Raw genomic sequence first — 22,002 nt, forward strand, 5'->3', positions numbered from 1 at the left:
GTTGTGATTAATGCATTTCTTCCGCTTGTCACTATTGAAAGCTCCACTGTGTAAAAACTTATAACAAGGCATGTTGTATGGAATTGTGACAATTTTAATTGTTGTACAGATGATTTGATGCATTGCTTTATTACTGCACATATGTGATCAAGCCCTTCTTACGTCCAGTATATAATTCTAAAGAGTTATCTGCTTCAGTACAGTTTTGAAGTTACTATATTGTATATCATATGAGTAGATTAGGACCTAAATATTTGTAAATGATTTTCTTGTGTGTTCTTGTTTCCTTTTTCATAGAAGAAATCAGTGATATTGGACAAAGTGAAGACATTGACTTGAAAGAAGAAATTAAGCATGCAATGCCAGCTGTTAAAGTGGTATGTATGTTTATTTGGGAAACAGCTTTTATTGATATTTTATTGATATTTTGTGCAGTTTATCCTTGAGGGAATGAAAGATAAAGCAATATTGTTATTGATTTAACCTTAAACTTGAACTTTGCGATATACTTAAACAAAGGATTTTGGGGCATCCATGTGAAATCTGAAGTAAAGGAAATCTCACCTAGTTGTTCCAGGTCATCTCTCGTGAGAAGAACCTTGAATTTTCGAATTATTATTTCCTGAAATTTGTTGTGGAAAACTGTCCCTCCAATACATGTAGTTTTTCTTTTGCATTGTCATTATTTGTTTTCCCTCATCATGCCTTTTTCAACATAATGTCCTTTACTTGTATCCTCTATCTGTACTGTTACTGCTGATTTAATATTTGTACAACACTCTTTTGCCATGTCTTAGACCTATAAAGCTTCAACTATTTAAATAAATAGAGCCTTGTTGGTTTATAAACAGCAGAGTTTGCCAGTCAAAACATTTTGTTTAAGGCATGTGTGACTGTAGATACACATGCTGTGCATACTGCCGCTGTTAAGTGTTGGGCCTGGATGTGTGCGAGTTGTTTTTCTTCAACTAAGGTTTTCTAGTCACGAGGTTGGGTGTCTCCTCTTGCTGGTAACCCGCATTGGCATCAACTCCATTGTTGGATTGTTTTCTTTCTGCTGCTGGGTTCGGACATGTGCTTCCGTGCTCCTGTTCAACACTGTTATCGGTACTCTGTTTGGTTCCCACAGTACTCCTAACCATCAGTATTGTTATACAAACGTGTATCCCTTTCTTCATTCCATATTGGTGCCTTTGTTTCTCCGGCCTTACATTAGTTCCATGCAATTTTGCGAGCGTGATCGAATGAACGCCTTTTAAATTTTGTCCTCAATGTCATTCCAAATATCCATGGACCGACCTCCATCTGTTGTGTAATCTTTGTCTTTTGCCTGAACACAAGCTTGAGTGCGATTCCTGTGGCTCCTTCAGCTCTAAAAACACCCTCAGTGACCGTCGGATATAATGTTTGCAGATGTCCCGGAGGTGCGGCGAAGATCCAGTGGACCTCTGGGGCGTGGGAGAGCGTCCAGTGCACCATGCCGATGCGTCTGCAGCCGACGAAGAGGTGTTCTCACCATAGGACAGCAACAGCTCTGAACTGGAAATCGAGGACTTACCAACTGAACAAAAGGTTGTGCGTACACAACCTCCCCCTCTTTGATACACCTGCCAAACTGAGCAGGCTTGCTCGAAAGGCCATAAAAAGGCTCAAGAATATCAAAAACACTGCAGTGGGCCACCACTGCCATCAGCAGGCACTGACCATCAACTTCGTATGTAGCTCCCAGCCCTGGTTTGGTGCCGAAAAAACCTTGACTGTGACTAACTCAACTTCAAACATCGGCACCGAAATTGTCAACACCAAAACATATATCGCCCTACCCCGCCAGCACCAAAACCACCATTGGCCTCGAGGACAGCCGCCACCACAGTCCAACCAAAACGGTTGAGCAACCCATCCATTGGCTCCAAGAAGAGACAGATGCCCGTCAAAAACATTTGGCCGTTCATCTCCAGACAGGAAGGATCATTGCTCCATCACCTAGAGCCGCCACACATCAACCAAAAAGACAGCTTTCTTTCCAGGAAGCATTAAATGAAGCCTGATTTCCTAAAGCGAGGAAGAAAGAGGATAAGGCCAACACGCCTATTACCTGCGCCTCCATCACCACTCCAGCCTATGTAGGAACTACCTTCCCCACATTCCTTACATGAGAATCCCATTTCATATATGCCACAAGCATCATCACTTACATCCCACAAGGAATTAGATGGCGAAGACCAAACGCCCCTATCACCACAATTAGACCCTGGGGGACGCTTACGATGCTGACCCCCGAGCAAACACCGACCCTGATCTGTACCCAGCTCGTCCATCCCCTCCAGATGATTCCTCTACTTATTAAGAGCTACTTGCCAGAGCAGCAGCTTTTCATAAGGTACATCTTTATTCTGATCCAACAGTGGATGCTTTTTTATTTGAAACACACTACCAGTGCACTGGACTATACCTCCTTATGTTAAAAGGTATGTTTCGACTCACTGGGGATATTTTCCAGGAGTGCCTGCGTGATAGCTTCCTGTAGAGACAAAAAATATAAGGCTTCCCCTTCTGACCTCCCCCCTTACATTCAAGGTCAGCCTGCACCAGGCTCTCATGTTGTCCATACAGCTAGAAAGAGGGCCGACTCCCAAACAGCTGGAAATGTCCCCCCACTCCCTCCCCCACCGACAAAGCGAGCAAAAGACTAGATAGACATAGTGGGGAAGAGGGTAGCTCCAGAATCTGCCAACCACTGGCTAATTGCGTATTCTGTAGGCCTCTTAAGTAGGCATGCCCGAGCCACATGGGAAGAAATGGAGTAACTCCTTCAGCACCTCCCTGAAGAGCGCAGTAAGAGAGGGCATGAGTTAGTGTCTGAGGGGAAATCGACTTCAAACACTACTAAAAGATGTACCCTTAGTGCCGCTGACACAGCTGCTTTTGGCATAAAATCAAGACTTCTTCTTAAACGTCACGCATGGCTGCGTTTTTGAGGTTTAAGCCTACGGTTTAGCAGACCGTATTAGCTCTCCCATTTGATGGAGAACATCTTTTGCAATAGTGCCTTATGCATGATTAAACATGCATCCTTTGTAGTAATGTTTAGCACATCAATGGTCTCCAGAGGAGGGTCATTGGGAAGATCTAGTGTTGGTCAGCTGCCAAGCTTGTCACTCTATCCTATGGTGGAGCAACAAAAGCTTGTTGCAGTGATCGCCTTTTCTTGATCCCTTTCCGCAGGAGACCATCTCAACGGATGCTACCCTCCTCGGATGAGGGGCACATTTACAAACTTTGACCATTCAAAGCCACTGGAAACCCAATCACCAGGGCCTTCACATCAGTTACTTAGAGGTCCTAGCAGTTCCACTAGTATTGAAAGCATTTCTCGCCCACCTAGTAGGAAAAGTGTCCTTGTTCGCACGGACAACACCACAGCCATGTTTTATCCACAGAAACAGGAGGGGACTCCAACACTCTCTCGGCTCACCCAACAAATTTAGAGATTGACTCTCTGCCACAAAATACACCTACTAGCAGAACACCTCCCGGGAATGGACAACAACTTTCCCGACTTCCTCAGCAGAACACAGCAACAATCACATGAACTCCATAGTGGAGCTTTCCCCAAATACACCTATTTGCAACAGTAGAAAACGCAAAATGCCCAAACTTCACATCCAGATACCCACAGTCCAAAGACAATGCATTATTGATGAACTGGTCAGGGATATTTGCCTACACTTTTCCTACTCTTCCCCCGTTTACATTTCTGGTTTGGAGTAAGGCAACCATCCCTCACCCTCATTCTGGTAGTACCCACTTGGATACACCCAACTTAGTTCCTGACACTTCTGGAGCGATCTGTAGCTCCTCAAAAGAAACTCCCAGTTAGGCCGGACGCTCTCATGCAGAACCATGGAGAAATACTTCACCCAGACCCCAAATGACTCAACCTTGAAATCTGAATACTGAAGTCCTAGAATTCGGATATCTTAAACTACCACCCGAATGCATGGCCATTCTCAAAGAAGCACATAGGCCCACCCCAAGCACATGCTATGTGGCCAAATGGAAGCGCTTTACGACCATTGTCACTCAAAACAAATTGACCCGCTCACATCAGCAGTACAAGAAGACATTGTCTGCTACATTTGCAGAATCTACATTTGCAGAATTGTGAACTGGCATTTACTTCCATCAGGTTCCACCTTGCCACTGTGGCCTTGTACCTACAAAATAGACAATATATGTCTCTCTTTAAAATTCCAGTTATTAATGGAAGGCCCTCCCCAAACCCCCTCCAGCACCATCATGGAACCTCAATATCAATCTCACTAGGCTTATGGGTCCCCCTTTTGAGCCGCTCCACTCATGTCCGCTCCAGTCACTGTCATGAAAAGTGACTTTTTTAGTCGCTATTACTTCCTTACAACATGTTAGCAAGCTCACGCTTTAACATTAGAAGAATATTTCTTTCAGGTGCATAGAGTTGTCCTCCTGGCCAATCCCAAATTCCTTCCTAAATTGGTTTAGCAATTCCACCTCAACCAATCAATAGAACTCTCAGTAGTTTTTTTTCCCCCTCCACCAGACTTGGTGGCATAAAGGGCTCTTCACAGACTAAATGTCAAACAAGCTCTCATTTATTATATAGATAGAACAAAACCTTTTAGAAAGAGTCAGCAACTATTGGTTGCTTTTCATAACCTCAAACATGAAAGGCCATTTCCAAATCTGGGATTGCCAGGTGGCTAGTCAAATGTATCCAAATATGCTATGCTTAAGCAAGGAGAACCTCAACAGTCTCTGCAAAGTTTCACTCCACTTGCAAAAACAGGGCTTCCATGGCCTTCCTATGGAACATTCCAATAGCTGAAATATACAAAGCAGGAGGAGTTACCCAACCTAGTGACTCAAAAGACTTCTTTGAAGAAAAACAACTACATAGCCAGGCCCAACACTAGATGGCGGAAGTATACAGCATGTGAATATACAGCACTACATGCCACAAACCGGTCTACTGGGTAAGTAACATTTTTCATTCTGGCAGTATATGTATATGTGTTAGATTATTGTAAAGTTAATTTCACAAATTATCTCGAAGTTGGCCTTTATTAGGAGTTCTGATCAGTAGGTTTGTGCATGGGTGTCGATTCACCAAATGCCAGGGGTAGCAGAAGTGACATCATACACTCTTTAACCTTAATGACCTCACAGCAAGGGACATTATAAGACCTTTGCCCCTAAATCTTCCAAGGAAGAGATGTCAGATGATTTAACCCTGATGACAACATAATAAATAACATTACTAAAGTTCCATAATAACTGTATGATTAATATAACAACATAACACTGACAAATGTCTATTTTAGATATCAACTGTATTAAGGTGGCAACATGATATATCAATGGAACACATACCTGATTTGTAGTAAACAAGCAAAGTTCATGTGGCATCTTCTAGAAGGACAGGGTGGTGGGACAGGGCGGTGGGGAGGTTTCTCCTCCATAAGAAAGTTTTGAAAAATATTGATTCTAATAATGCATTTTTAGCACATTTTTCACATAAATATGCTTCAAAACCAGAGACTCCGAAAATAAACTCATTAAACATTCAAGTTTCATGGCGTCCCAAGCTAATGAAACCTGACAGTGCTCATGAGTTTACCCCATTTTTTAAATGTCCTAAGGGTGCCTCCATATGTCAGAAATTACCTCCATTTCTTGGGCCAGATTTTTTTCATGTAGGCCCCTTTTGCCCAAACATTACATACACTATGCCAATGTCAGAAATTTGCCCCTACTAAGGTCCACATACAAAAGGTGACCTTACTTCAAGTGTTACCTCTAGTATGTTATTGACAGCATTTTGCCATTCCCTGACGTAGAACACAGCTGTCCTCCCTCATGCCAAGGATTTCCTCCAATGTATTAGTGCCAGCATTTAGCCTCAGGTGCCACCTATGCCAAGAATTACCCCCAGGATGTCAGTGCCAGCATGTTTTCCACAGGGGCCCCATGCCATTAGTTAGCTCCAGTATGCTAGTACCAGCATTTTGATGTGGTTACTCCAAATACAAGTATTTCCTCCAGTGTGCCAGTGTCAGCATTTAGCCATTGGTGTCTCTATAAACCTAGAAGCATGCCACGTTCAACAGCAGACTTCCAAGCATACAACACATTCTTGCTCATTCTCGCTTACTCTCACTTACTCACACGCTGTCACTCATACTCGCCCTCGCTCACTCATTTGCTGTCATTTTCACTCATTTGTTTCCAATCAGTCTCTTATACTCCCTCTTACCCGAATTCATTCATTCATTTACACTCTCGCTTACTGTTACTCTGGCTCACTTATAGTTTCTCACTCTCACTTTGACACACTCACACACATTCCCAATGCCATATACAAACATACCTGCTCACACATACAGACGCTCTCGTACTCAAACTCTCACCCACATGCATGCACACAGAATACATTTACATGCATATTAGTTTACTTACTTAAGATGCCATTAAAGGTCCTGTTCTAGATCCTTTTGCTCCATTTTTTATACACTAATAGTGAGCGATAAATTATTATTCACTATTAATGTAATAACACATTAGCAGATAAGGCGGTTGGAGTCTGACCCTGATAAAGCGAGTCACCATAGCACTCTTTATTTATTTATTTTATATATTTATATAGCGCACTACTACCCTAGGGCGTCTAGGCGCTTGGCAACTAAACACAAGAATGCACCAAGGTGTGGCTGAGGGCTCTAGGACTGAAAGTAGGCTATAAGGTATATAGCCAAGTCTTTAGGCCCTTTCTGAAGGAGAGCAGGTCTGGTGAATTTTTTTAGTTTTGTTGGTAGCTCATTCCACCATCTAGTTGTGATGGTTATAAAGCTTTTCCTGCCCAATTTCTGGAGTCGGAAGTTCGGTACTTTCACCAGCTTCAGAGAGGCGGACCGAAGTGTGCGTGGTGAAATATACCATTGTAAGGGATTTGTCAGAGAGACGGGACCTAAGATTATGTAGCGCTTTGAAGGTGATACAGAGTGCCTTAAACTTAATTTGTTTCTCCATAAGTAACCAGTGAAGAGTGTAGAGGGCATATTTGGCTGATGAATATTTGGATATGCCAAAGAGCAACCGAGCTGCAGAGTTTTGGAGTACCTGCAGTTTTACCACTACTGCTGTTTGCCCCAACCAGAAGCCGGTTACAATAATCGAGCTTAGACAGAGTGAAGAAGGTAGATGAGGTGAGCATCTTCACATGATGGGAAAAGGATAGAGTAGTGTCAGGAATGACCCCAAGATTTGGCCTTGGTGGCTGGTATAGGAAGAGTGCCCAGCTCCGCCGGCCACCATTCTGTGGACCAGAAGGATGTATTTCGGCCAAAAAGTAGGACTTCGGTTTTGTTTGAATTTAATTTAAGGCAGTTCATCCGCCTGCTTACTTGTCTCATACACTCGTTAAAGTTGTGGGCTGTGTCGCAATTTTTACTCGAGATAGACACAATGATCTACATGTAATCTGCGTATGACACCAGCTGAAAGCCGTGAGTTTTGATCAATCAGGCCAGAGGTGTGACATATACATTAAATAGGGTATGGCTCAAGGATGAGCTCTGTGGCACCCCACAAGGGAGCTTGAAGCAGTGTGACTTGATACCCTCCACTTCCACAAATTGTTCCCGATTTGACAAAAAGGACCTGAGAAGTGCAATGGCTGTACCTGCTATTCCTATTTCCTGAAGGCGATTTGTTAGGATACAATGAGCAACCGTATCGAAGGCAGCCGACAGATCCAGCAAGATCAGGGCTGCCGAGCCACCTTCATCAACCGCACGTCTGATCTCTTCTGTTGCTGTAATCAAGGCCAGTTCCGTACTGTGCTTACTCCTGAATCCATACTGAGTTGAGTCCAAGATGGAATTGTTGTCGATAAAAGTGGCCAGCTCTTGATTCATATGTTTCTCAAGGACCTTTTGGTGGAAGAGGAAGACGAGGGATAGGGTGGTAATTTCCCGGGTCTGTTTTGTCTAGGTTTGACTTCTGTAAGTGTGGAAGGATAGAAGTTTTTTTCCACATTTCTGGAAATATCCCTGTTTTAATGACAGTGTTGAGTAGCTCCATAAGTAGATCGCCGACTGTCTCGACAACAGTTTGGATTACCTTGGGGGGACAAGGATCCAACGGTGATCCAGATTTAGTAGCCAAGAGAAGTTTCATGATTTGTTCATAGGATACCGTATTAAGGTCTAAGAATTGGGGCAGACCACTCTTGGCACTGTTTTTGCCACCTCTGAGGCCTGGGGTCGCAAAGTGCAAGTCGGGGATCGCAGCTGGGACTAATGGTGATCCCTTAATGATGCCACTGGGGTTGCGTCCTGTGCTTTTTGATTAAGTGTCATTATATGCATTTCTATGGTGTGGGCTATGCTCCACAGTATTGAAACAGGGGTTAAGAGGGCATCTTTAATAACATATTATGAAACAGCGTGGCAAAACGAAATGCAGCTTTTGAAAATATGGTTGGTTTGACCATCTAAATTGAGTGAAGAATATGGAGGCTATCATTGCATAATCGAGAATTACACACGTTAAATTTCATGACACCTTTTTGATTGAGGATGCAATGGGAAAAGAGGGACAGGAAAGAAAAGAGAAGGACAGTTGAAGAAAGGGCTACAAAAATTCAATTTATCGAGAATACGAAGGATAAGACCTGCTACCCTCTAAGGCCGTGATCTTCAAACTTTTTAAATGTCCCACACCCCCTTACTGGTTAGCTAGGCCTAACTAACGTGTAAAAGTATCAACAGTGTGATTATCCAAAATGGGGGCGGGTAGGTTTGAAGAATATTTGCAGTCCCCTCCCTTCTGACACATACTCCCAGGCAGATATAAATGACAAAAGATGTTAGTAATCGCCCATTAAAGAGTGACTTACTGCTGAGCACTTGTTTTCAGATTAAAACAAAGCACTGCCATCAGTATGATGCTCCTTTTAACGAGAGCCTAGCATTCTCTCCCCCCCTCTACCCGGGATCAGTTAAAGCCCCCATGGGCTACATAATACTCTTCAAAACATTGTCCCAAAATATCGCTAGCACTAAACCCTCATCAATGAATGTTCAGAAAGGAATATTCCATGTGTAAAAATATATTTAAGATAGCCAGTATTTGGCACCGAATTGAGACAATCGATTGCATGACTATTATGAGTTTTAGAAAGAGAACATAGGAAAAGTGTGCATTTAATGCGGGATCCTTTTGAATTTCAGCATCTTTAATTGCAGAGGACTGCCCTACTGCTATTGAAGGACTGCTCTCCTGCTTGAGGCTTGCCTTGTTCTTCATAATACTGCCTTGCTGTGTGAGGCCTGCCTTGCTTCTTGAAGGAGAGAGGACCATCTCCTTGAATCCAGGACTACCAGAGTGACTTCAAGGACAAGTTAGCTGGTCTTCACAGGCCTCAAAAAATCTACTTGCCCACTCGATGTGGCAAGTCAGATTTTATCAGGTCAATCTATATTTAGGACCTACTCGCCTGTTCTGGCGAGTTTACACTGAACAGGTGTTCTGTTCAGTCTGAAAGTCAAAGTGCAATAAAGATGCCTGTAAGTCTCGTTTTTATCTTGTCACTCTTGCTCTGTGTTCAGAAAGAGAAGTCAGGAGTCAGTTTTCAATTACTTTACCTTTTCTAACAGCAGAGTTCCAGGATTTTGCAAAGTGAACTGTCTGACCTGCTGTACGAAGGGTGAAATTAAAGGCTGTAGTGAATCAGGTTTTTCGTAACACTCATTTAGATAGCTAATAAGTCAACTGTACAAGCATTTCAAAATAGAGTTCAGTAGTTGTGAAAGCCCATTTTTTGTACTTCTGTGTGATGAAAGAAATATTTTATTAGGATGAAAAATAAATCTGAACACTTAACTTGGTGATGTGCAAATGATAAATGTGCTTTCTGAAACCCAATTTTCATAAGATTAGTTTTAATACACTATATAGTTTTATCAGTAAAGCTACAAGGTAGTGGGATGCTTTTGATCCATTTCTTTGAAATGTAATGTCTTTAAATGACAGTGTGATACCACATCATGCTGTAGTATTATATTTATTAAAAGTGAGTGTTAAAACCTGAACTGAGAAACACTCCTGCCCCTGCCCTGTTGGCAATACTATCAGTAAACTGAGAGGCAAGTCCGGGATCGTGTGTACCATATATGTGGCCTAGATTCTTATTACACATGGAGCAAATGTTTAGTGTATTTAATTATCAAAACAGTTTTGTTTTGTGCTGCAGAAATACTGAACTCAATTATTAGAAGGTGCACTCATATGAGAGAATGAAGAAAAAATGTGTCAAATAAAATATTTACCAACGATCACACAGTTTGAGACCAATTTATGGCTCTAGTACTTTACAGTTAGGTCTAGTAGATTATTTAAGTTACACGACCTGCAGGTCTAGTAAAACTTTTATGCTTTATGCAAAGCCTGCTCCTCTGTGAGCTTCAGTGACATTACAAGCTTCTAAGAGCTTGAATCCTGCACCTGGCCTCGTTTGGAGTGAGTCTTAACTCCTCAAAGTGACCCCCGACACCCTAGGTCCTTGACCCTTGGAAGTGGTGTTCGAGGTGCTGCTCCTTGCCTGACCCTAAAAGTTAGGACATAGAAACATTTTCACCAAAAGAACCAGCAGAATACTTAAAACTACCTGCTAGGCGATCCGCTCAAGGTGCATAGCGGGTTGGTCTCACTTTGCACATCCCCAGCTACTTCCTTCTCCGCAGCAGCAAATCCTGTTCAGCGGGACATCCAAGCGACGGTATCTCACCTCGTAGAGCCCTCTTCAGCTACTGCTTGCAGCTTTGGCCTGCTGGAGGTTTTCAACTTCCAGAATGTTGTCTAAGTCCGAAGGTAAAATTATGCACTGTGCTCTCCGGGGCCCTCCTCCACCCGCAGATTTTACTTGCGCCTCATCCCTGGTGGTCCAGTGGACCTCTGTCTCCTTTGTCTCGCTCCGCTCTTTCTCTCCGTTTTCACTCGTTTTTTTTTTTACTGATTTCAATCTCCCTCTTTCACTCACCCTCTGTGTCTTTCCTCCGTTTTCACTCGTTTTTTACTGATTTCAATCTTCCCCTCTCACTCTCCTTCTGTCTCTTTCCCCCACTTTTCTTGCACCTTTCACTGCCTCATTTTCACCCTTTCGTCTCTTTTTGGCTTTTCTACCTGTTTTTCCCTGCCGCTGCTGCCCCCGCAGCCCCTCCCCCCAGCACGACCAACGTGACTGGCCCAATCCAGCTACCTTCCTAGCTCCCGCCTCCCAGCTGTCTAGCCCTCCCTGACCCCTACTTAATGGCGGCCGCTGCGGGGACAGGCGAGCAAGACCACTGACTCATTGTCAGTGAAATTGCTCTCCCCCCCCCCCCCCACGCAGCTCCACCATCAAGTGAGGCCTTCCCCCAAGCCCCTGCACACTCAAGTGCTGGTGTTCGAGGCCTTCCTCCACCCACAGGTTTTACCTGCGCCTCATCCCTGGTGGTCCAGTGGACCTCTTGTCTCCTTTCTCTCGCTCCGCTCTGTCTCTTCGTTTTCACTTGTTTTTCACTGATTTCAATCTCCCCCCTTTTACTCTCCTTCTGTGTCTTTCCTCCGTTTTCTCTAGTTTTTTACTGATTTCAATCTCCCCCTTTCACTCCCCCTCTGTGTCTTTACTCCGTTTTCACTCGTTTTTTACTGATTTCAATCTCCCCCTTTCACTCCCCCTCTGTGTCTTTCCTCCGTTTTCACTTGTTTTTCACTGATTTAATCATCCCCTCTCAATCTCCTTCTGTGTCTTTCCCCCACTTTTCTTGCACCTTTCAATGCCTCATTTTCACTCTTTCCTCTCTTTTTGCCTTTTCTGCCCGTTTTTCTCTGCTGCTGCTGCCCCGCCGGCCCCTCCCCCCAGCACAACCAACGCTCCCCTCCCCGCTCCCAGCTGTCCAGCCCTCCACGACCCCTACTTAATGGCGGCCGCTGCGCATCCGCGCAGCAGGCGTGCCGCTGGCGCACCAAAGGCAAGTCCGTCTGCGCCCGTCTGCGACCCAACCGCGACCAGCGCCAGGAACCCTGGACCTCCTCAACGCTACGACCCAGCGGCACTCCACGCTCTCAACCCAGGACACAACAACAACTGCAAGCTAGCATCACCAGCCGACACCCACGGACCCTTTAGCTGTCACCGCTGCCGGCACACCTGCAGCACTACCAAGACCATGGACCCGACGCAACCCGCCCGCAAGACCACAACCCAATCGAAGACCCTGCAATGCATCCTCCTCAATGTCCAATTCCTCCACAAACACGCCACAGAAATCTGGGACCTCCTCGACAGCACCACCCCAGACGTAGCGTTCTTCACCAAAACATAGACCAACACCACCTCGGGACCGGACATCGCCATTCCCCAAGGATACAAGATCTCCAGGAAGGACCGCCCAGCCCGCTAGGGAGGAGGAATCGCCATCGTCCACAAATCCAACCTCCACCTGAGCACACTCCCTGACAAGCCCACAGACCTGATGGAGCACCTTCACTTCAAGATACTGGCCAGCCCTACCACCACCCTCCGAGGAACCCTCATCTACCGACCCCCTGGACCCTGCAGACTTTTCGCCAACTCCATCACGGATATCATCTCCCCGCATGCAATCGCGTCCACCAACTACACCCTACTGGGAGACCTCAACTTCCACCTCGACAACCAACTGGACCCCAGCACCACATCCCTCCTGGACAACCTCCACAACATTGGACTCCGCCAGATCGTGACCGAACCCACGCACTCAGCAGGACACACCCTAGACCCCCTCTTCACAACAGGTAAATCCATCACCTTCAGCCACACCACCGAATTCCCATGGACTGACCATCGATGCGTCCACTTCACCCTCAGAACACCCACCATCCACAGACACCTGCACCTGCTCCCACGAAGAAACTGGACCAGAATCACCGACGACCAGCTAACCTCATCACTCAGCAACTCCACCCCAACCATCGCGGAAAATGACGACCCCAACACAGCAGCCCGAACCCTGCACAGATGGATCTCCGACAGCGCCATCACCATAGCCCCCCTCAAGAAAAACAACAACACCCACGCCAAGAAAGCCAGATGGTTTACCACTGAACTTCGAGAGTCCAGACGAACTTGCCCAAGCTTCGAAAAGGCCTGGAGGAACACCAAATCCACAGAAGCCTACAACAACTTCAGAGCAGCCACCAACGCCCACCACCAACTCATCAGACAAAACGAGGAAAAAAGCGATTGAAGACAGAATCTCCACTCACGCACACAACAGCCAAGAACCCTTTAACATCATCAAGGAGTTCGCCCAACCCACCAGCGAGTCCACTGACATCCCTCCCTCACAAGACCTCTGCGACAAACTCAGCACCTTTTTCCACCACAAAATCAAGAGCATCTACGACAACTTCGGCGAAGACAACTAACACGCTGAACACTCACCAACCACCCCCGACACCCTGAAGCCAGCGATCGACAACTGGACAGCCCTCACCACCGAAAACACACTGAAGACGATGAAGTCAATCCACTCCGGGGCCCCCGCGGACCCCTGCCCCACCACATTTTCAACAGAGCCGCCGACGCCATCGCACCCATGCTCTGCCACACCATCAACCGCTCCATGGCTACCACCACGTTCCCCGGCGACTGGAAACACGCCGAGGTCAACCCCCTCCTGAAGAAACCCTCGGCGGACCCCACCGACCTCAGAAACTACAGACCCATCTCCCTGCTCCCGTTCCCAGCGAACATCTTCGACTCCTCCCAATCCGGCTTGAGAAAAAAAAACAGTACGGAAACCTCCCTCCTTGCTGCAACAGACGACATCCGCACCCTACTGGACAAAGGAGAAACAGCAGCCCTCATCCTCCTCGACCTCTCAGCGGTGTTCGACACCGTCTCTCACTGCACCCTAATACGCAGACTCCATGACGCAGGGATCCAAGACAAGGCCCTCAACTGGATCTGCTCCTTCCTCTCTGGCAGAACACAGCGGGTCAGACTTCCCCCTTTCCTCTCCGACCCTACACCTACCACCTCCGGAGTACCCCAGGGGTCCTCCGTCAGCCCTACACTCTTCAAAGTCTACATGGCTCCGCTCGCACCTATTGTCAGAACTTACGGACTCAACATTGTGTCATACGCAGATGACACCCAACTCATCCTCTCCCTATCCAACAAACCCAATACCGCCAGACACAATTTTCGAGAAGGCATGGAACAACTATATACCAACAGAAGTACTCAACATGGGCCCAAACCCCGACGCATGGAACGACACGTGGTGGCCCCCCGCCCTCAGAAGCCCACCCAACCCCACAGACGCAACCTGGGATTCATCCTGGACTCCGAGCTCAAAATGGACCGCCAGATCAACTCCATCTCGTCCTCCTGCTTCCACACCCTCCGCCTCCTGCATAAGACCTTCAAATGGATCCCCCTCGAACACAGAAAGACCGTCACTCACACCCTGGTCACCAGCAGACTCGACTATGGCAACGCACTCAACGCCGTAATAAACAAAAACCTCACCCGCAAGCTACAGAACATCCAGAACGCCGCCGCAAGACTGGTCCTCGACCTTCCAAGACACTGCCACATTTCCCAGCACCTGCGCACACTCCACTGGCTCCCCATCGAAGCAAAAGTCACCTTCAAGATGCTCGCCCACAAGCCAGCATACCTGAGTAGCCGACTCAAATTCCACGTACCCCAGAGGACCCTACGATCTGCCTAGCTCTCCTACGCTGTGGTTCCCCCGCACCAGAAAGACCAGATCGGGATGCCGCTCCTTCTCCTTCCTCGCAGCCTGAGCCTGGAACGCCATGCTGCTCCACCTCAGACTGTCATCGCTCCTCATCTTCACAAGAAACCTCAAAACCTGGCTCTTCGACAGACCCCCCCCTTGATGGACTGGAGCCTGCTAACCCCCAAAAGCCCCCCCCCCCCCCCGTTCGTGCTTGAAAGAGTCCCTTAACATATTGAGAAAGTAGTCCGGTATAAGAAGGGCCACTGAAATTATGCATCAGGAGGACCAAATTATGCAGCAGGGCAGAGTAAATTACGTGACAAAAAAGAGAAAAGGCAAATTATGTGGCATAATTCTGCACATTGTGTGATAGTATGACTTTATTTTTATTTTTTATTTTTACACTTGTGAGTCCTACCTGGGTAAAGCTTTCACCTTAGTACTAGTTTAACACCCTCAAAAAAGCAATACGTAACAGAAAAGTGACCAATCAGCCTTTGCACAGGGTCTTCCACTGTGCGTCATCAAGTGTTGCTGTATTTTTAGTAACTTTGCAATCGTTTGTGCTTGAAACACTTTTTATCTTTATAAATCTGCAGATTATGTGGCAGATGATGGGTTATGTGAGGTATATAGCAAATCTATTACTATGCGAAAAATGCTTGGCCGCACAATCCATTATTACAGTGGGCCAGGGAATAAGCTGCACCAGTCACATCTGGCAGCTTTCTGATTACAAAAAAGATTCTCAATACCGGAAGTCAGATGTCTAAAGGCCGACCAATAAATGATTGGACCAAACTAATGGTTAAACAGTGGTTAGTGTGGAAAGAGGTATGTTCGAAGTAGGTAGGGAAATCCTTTGATAATACTTTTAGAAAGCTAAACCTATATAATGCTAAAAACTTTTAGAAACATACGTTTGGTGTCTGATTTCAGAAACCGCTGGTTTTGTGACTACATTAACAAAAGCAGTACGATTTACATGCATATTTTACTCGCTTCATACAGAATGCTCCATAGAAAATGGTGCAACTTGTATGGGTTGTATTCTAACAACGGGATTTCTGTAATTCAGAATGTCAGAATTTCTTCTTAAATGGAAAGGGAAGAAAGATCACTGTCCATAAATTCCATCCAAAAATTATAGCTCACTATTCTCATTCCAAGTAATCTAGCAGATTGTGAAGTCATAAGTATATTTGATTTGGTGAAATCATTTTCATACTAGACGCATTTCTAAATTTCAGTCTAACAATATATACACAACTTAAATCGTTTCCACTCTTTTTTTTGAAAGACGTGCTTTCATTCTTTTGATCAATGCATTTAAAATCCCCAAATCCAGGATTAAAACAATACAGTATCTTTATACAATATATGTCCTATGTGTAGACTTCCTTATTAAAATAAAATCACATTATACACCAACATATTATGAATCCTGTGGAAATGCACTATCTGCCCTCTTCCACAGAAAATATTTTTCCTCTTTCCATCCTGGAAGCGGAGGCCATTGGTTGGTGTAAATTTCAGGGTTGGTAGAGATCGTAGAGGAGTTTGTGAATGTTCACAAACGTACATGTTTGTGAGTATTCTCAAAGTTCCAAGGCAAACCACTCATGGAAATCCAAATTCCCACCCCTTGACTGGGCTTCACTACTCCAGATTTCTCTGCACCTGTGGCAGAACAATTTGCCATAGTAGATATTTTTACGTGTGCTATAAATCACTTTGTGAATTCCTGGTGGTTGTGAAAAACTGTAAATTATTTTGTAGACTGGTGTGTACAATTTAATCTACCTTTGTGAATGGGGCCTAATAATTCTTAAAGTGATTAAGTGAAGTATAGAAATGTAAAAAATGTAATTTAAATCAGGCCTATGCCAAATTTGCGGCAATTACTGCAAAGGAATTTCTAATGGCAATTTGTTATTCTCTGTTTTCTGTTTAGCACAAAATGAATCCTTGTTTCCATTTTGGTCACAAGGACATATTTTGCAGTAAAAAAAAGTGCAAAATTGAATGTGACACGAACAACAATCCCTCATGTTCTGTTCATTCACATTGTTTCCGTGCTCTCCCACCGATAGCCCCAGTTACGCGACGTTGTGTAATCTTGGTTTTCATATAACGAGCATAATACAGAATGCCGAACAAAATGTAAGAAAATGCCAGCCTAATTGAAATTGTGCTGGGGCCTGATTTAAAGGGTATGCCCAGACGTGGGTCCCGTGCTCACTATGCCACTGGAGTCAAGCTATCCTGGCTGAAGAGGGGTGAAACCCCGAAACCGGTCCTAGGATGCTTGATTCCGGGTCAGGGAACACATGGCTTGGCAGTTCAGGCTGGACTGTTCCCATGAGGCACAGGGTCAAGACTGATTTGCATATGGCCATGTCTGAACTGGGGTGGCGTGGTGAGCAAAATAACGATGGATTATACCCAGATTTGTGACTGGGGGTGAATATTTTGCCAATGTGCAACATTCCGTCCATCATCTTGTGTGTTTTGCTGTTCGCCTGATTTAAAGGCACAGAAGTACTGTTAGTCGTGTCTTTTCTCTTTATCGGGGTGTGATTGTTATGATTCGTTAGTGCTTGGCTTCAATTTCTTATAAGATGTGTACAATATTGTTTTGTTAACTGTAGAAGCGCACATGTCCTAAACCTCAAATCGATTGATGTTACAGAAAACAGAGGTCATTGACATTGAAGAAAGCGATGGGACAAGCAATTCAGAGGTGGAACAAATGCGTTCTCTCCTGGAGTTTAAGGTACCTTGAATCCATTTCTCTTCTCACTGTGTGTGTCCATGAGCTTGTAGCTCAAAGCCTTTTAGCAACTATGTATGCCCTTTCCTACACTATGGTATTCGTAAATACAAATGTACACTGCTTCTTCATTATGAATAGATCTATTGACTTTCTTGGGTGGTTTATATATCCCTTTTTAGGTCTCGCGCCTAGCGTTGCAGGGCGCGGCACTGCTCGCGCAGCGCGAGACCTTATGTAGGGGGTTTTGAAAGCTGGCCACACGCTCGTGGGTGTGGTTTTGCTTTTGCCGGCAGCCATTGGGTTTCGCGGGTTTATCTTTAAAAAGGCACGCAATTGGGCAAAGGCGGGTGCATTTCCCTCCTTTGCTCCACCGATTCCCGTCCGTGTCTATCACGCGCAGCAGCGCGCGTTCGCTGCTGCTGCCGCGCTCCCTCGCCCCTCTTGTGTTGCGCGCGCACCACTGGTTTCCTTTCACTTTCGCACCGCGCGGCCGTGTCACTTTCACAGCCGCGTGACCATTGCTTTTTTTTTCGGGAGGTGGCACATGTTCCACGTCCCTCCGTGCACAGTGCCTGCCTGCTGGCCAGACAGACTGCTTCATCTTCTGCCACATTTCTTCATTCGGCACTCGTTGAAGCAGCCGGCTGTTCACGGAGCATAGCACCTTCTGCCTCTGTGCACAGTCTGGCACTGCACTGCTTGTTTCATAAGGCATGTTTATTCACTTTCTGCAAGTTTCTGCAGTCCCTAATTCAGCCATGCCATTGCTGCTTCATCGCTTGTTTAAAATGCAGTGTTCTGTGAGTTTCCCGGAAGGGTTCGAATGTCGGAAGATTGGCGCAGCTGCGCCAGGCTGGAAGTCGCTGGCACAGGGGTTGTCCTGATAGCACGTACTGCCCACTGCACTTTCTTTTCTCCTTGAATTGAGCAAAGAGCTCAAATGAAATGGTGTGCAAGTGCACTACCGCACTGCCTCCACCCCCCACACTGCCCAACAAGGCATCTGCTCGTTTTATTAATTTTTTTAATGCAGTTTTGTGTAGGGTGGGGGGTGTAATGAACAGCAGAGGGGCTTTGCGGCCCGGGGAGCAGCCACGCAGTTACCCATTCATAAGAAAAGACCCCTATGATCCATGGAGGGGAGTCAGGCTGTTTGGGAAGGAGGCTGACAGATGGTGTACGGGGTGTGGTGAAGCGACGGGACATGTTTTCTCTTTTTTGGGGGGGTTTGTTATTGCGTGGAAGTGCTTTTTTGTGATTGGGAGTGCGATAACTTGGTGCGAATACCTCAGCTTGAGGCTCAAAGGCTTTGTTCAGCTTGCCCGCAAGCATGTTTTATGTGGAGGTGTCCTCTTCAAACATGGCGGCGCCCCGATCACGGGTTCTAAGCAGGGTGGGTTGTTTGTCTGGCACTTGCTCAAAGAATTCTTTGTTGGAAGATCACAGCTGCTAGAACAGAATCTAATGGCAGTATACATAGGCATGGACTCCATGTTATTTTTTTTCCCCTCCATCTGATTCGAACATGGATTACCAGGACTGCGAGTTCATCGCATTCTTCATGCTTCTGGTGGGCCGCCGCAGTGAAATTCGAATCCATTTGTCGGCGTTCTCCTCATCAACAGCCTCTGGAGACTGACTTAAACCTTGACTCCGGACATGAGGGCCTGAAGCCCTCTACAGGGCCATGTACCTGCACCTTCGACTGCTTCTCCACAGAGAATACACTCAGGGTGATAGAACGGACTCCAATCTAATACTGTCCCACAGAACCACGGAAGATATCAGTGGTCTGATCACCATTAGGTGTCCTATCTCTGCCTCTACAACTGACTAAGACGATACTATGTGCTATGCCTCCCTCACCATGTGCCCGAAAAAGACCACCTGTTATCTGATAACAAAGGTGGTCCGACCAGAAGATGGGGTTGCAAGCCTCCGACCGCACCAATGACCTCTTCAGAGTAGAGACCCAGCTAGACGTTGATGAAGGTGAGGACTCTGGACCCTCTGGCGTTCCACCGATTCAGACACCACCCAGCCTGCCTAGAGGCGGTGTTTTCCCCGACTGTGACCAGTAGGAAGAGGAACAAGAAGTCTCATCACCTTGACAATCTCCGGGCCTTGAACAAAGGGGTCAGGAGTATGGTCGACACCCATGCCCAGCCTCGGAGAAGGGCTCAGACAGAGGCATTGCACCACCAACAAACGGGTCAGGCATCCAGTCTTCCCACCACCACACAGACTTAGGGGCTTCACCATTTTCGGGTTACAGTCCGCTCCGAACAGCTCTTGTCCCAGCTCCGAGCATTGACCCTCTTGGGTCACCGAGACCCAAGGTCCTCTACAAGCTTGGAGACTTTTGGAGCAGGTACCCTAGGTGCCGGCACCAAGGCCAACCTCCATGCCGAACCCGCATTCTAATCTGAGGTCGCCACTGATGCTGAAACTGTAATCGGCATTGAGGCTGACTCAGATGATCAGGAGCAAACCGTACCTAAAGAGACTGCAGGAGAAGCTGGATGCAAGGCAAAAGCAACTGTTCATCCATCCACAGATAGGGAGGATCACCACAAAGCTCCCATCAACGACGCCCTTGGAGATTTTGTCTCATAAATAAAAAAACGGACTTTTTCAAAACAGCTGCCATTGGAGCCGGCTCCAGCTCCTAAGCCTAAGACACAAGGATAGGCACACCATCCTTCTCCCTTGTGTTCCAATTCTTCCTCCTTTTCCATCTCCTTCACAGGCTCCACCACCTCCCAGGTTACCACCTTCATTGCCTCCACAGTCACAAGTGGGGTCCCCCACTACGCCTCGCATTAATGAAAGTTTTAACTATTGCCGTTGCATTATTATTTCCAATCACAATAGCTCAAACTTTCATTAATGCGAGACCTATTGCATTGCAAATACTTGTTTCCAAAAGTGCTCTATAGCCTTCCCTGCAAATCCCATTTTGACCTAATTTTGGATGTCAAGTTGCAAAAAAAAAAGGAATAGGTTGCATGGCATAACGCCCTCCACTGCTCAGAGTTACATTAAACCCCCTTAAGTTAACCATTACCAAACTTTCCAATAAGTTTGATAATGGTTAACTTAAGGTGGTTTAATATAACTCATGACATAATAAACTATCTGTTAGTAATCCAGTCCAGCATGATGTTCTTCAATACTTCTAATCCACAGCAGAGACATAACCATGAGCCAGCCTAACATTGAATTTATTTTTTAACTTCCAAATTGCTTACTGTGAGGTCACGTGAAAAAAAGTTAAGCAACACTGAAAAATCAAAGATAAAGCGCCCAGAAATAGACCATTGGTTTATACATGTATAAGAGACTAATCTTTATTTGTTAGTTAAAATAGAACATTTATTGGTTTGTGTTAAAGAAATTGCTATAGAGTGTAAGACCTTCAGGGGAGAATGCATTTCTACTTATTTGTAGATATTTGCATGTTTTTTTGAATGATGATCGGTTGACTGTCCTGCATAGGTTTGCCAGTATGTGAAAGTTAGTAAATGTAGATAGTTGGAGTCTTTACAGTAAAATAAGGTAAGAGTTGCCCAGAAACATCCATGTGAGTCTGTTGAATTCGATTATCCGGTATGTTTGGATTTTTTTTGGTGCTGTCCTTCCATTTCTAGTGAGCGAGAGACAAGGAGCAGGTCAGTTGTCTGCCTCTGGATGGAAGACTATTTTGGGCAAAGCAGTACTCTGGCCCTTTCTAAAGGTTGGTAAATCTGTTTGGATCTCAGCAGCATCCGAAGAGTGATCTGTAGTTGGCGGGTCGTAAACCCTGATAGATAACCATGTGCTACTTTATAGTTCTGTAGTTAAAAAGAAAACGGGACTGATGTTTGTACCCAGGACTGGCTATCTCCTGAACTTTTATTGGACGTAACAGTGACTGGGTCTGATATTCCTTGCTGAAATGTAGATGGGTGGCAAGTTCATGAGGGACTTCTGTTGCATTCTGTATCTGATAGCGACATCTGCCAGAGTCCTTACCTTTGAATTCCCCAGAAGATTTTTCTTTGAGCAATACCCCTGTGCGTCTGTAGGTGGCGACGGTCAGCTCTGCGTGACGTTGTCGACGTCATACGCGCCGTAAGTAATGTCTGCGCCACCTATATGCGGCTTTGGGTTTCAGGCTGTGTGGTATCTGTCATCGTGCAATGTCAGTCAGCCTGTGGTGTCTAGAGCATGACCACGACTCCATGTCGTGCTTCTACTACCAGGCCATGGCACTGAAGACTTTGAAGGAGCAGTCCCTGAAGCTGCTAGCAACCCGGCTGTTGAAGCCATACCCGACTCCTCTGAAATGACGATCCTGGTCGAGAGAAAGGTCCCGGCACTGCACCAAGAGTCCCAAGTCCTCCTCTTCCTGCTCAAAATCATCGGGGCACT

General features: G+C 45.8%; 1 protein-coding gene across 7 annotated transcripts in view; it reads left to right on the forward strand.

Moving 5' to 3' along the window:
* Positions 1-22,002, forward strand: part of HDX (highly divergent homeobox) — a 355,483-nt gene that overhangs the window by 234,190 nt on the left and 99,291 nt on the right. For 6 of the 7 annotated variants that reach the window (XM_085607817.1, XM_085607821.1, XM_085607815.1 and 3 more), the window contains 2 exons: positions 298-377; positions 17,506-17,589. In XM_085607817.1, coding sequence (XP_085463943.1) covers positions 298-377; positions 17,506-17,589 — 164 coding nt within the window. The remainder of the gene's footprint in view (positions 1-297; positions 378-17,505; positions 17,590-22,002) is intronic. The other variant, XM_085607818.1, reaches the window with a different exon arrangement.

Source organism: Triturus cristatus, chromosome 5_2 (genome assembly GCF_964204655.1).
Source record: "Triturus cristatus chromosome 5_2, aTriCri1.1, whole genome shotgun sequence".
NCBI lineage: Eukaryota > Metazoa > Chordata > Amphibia > Caudata > Salamandridae > Triturus > Triturus cristatus.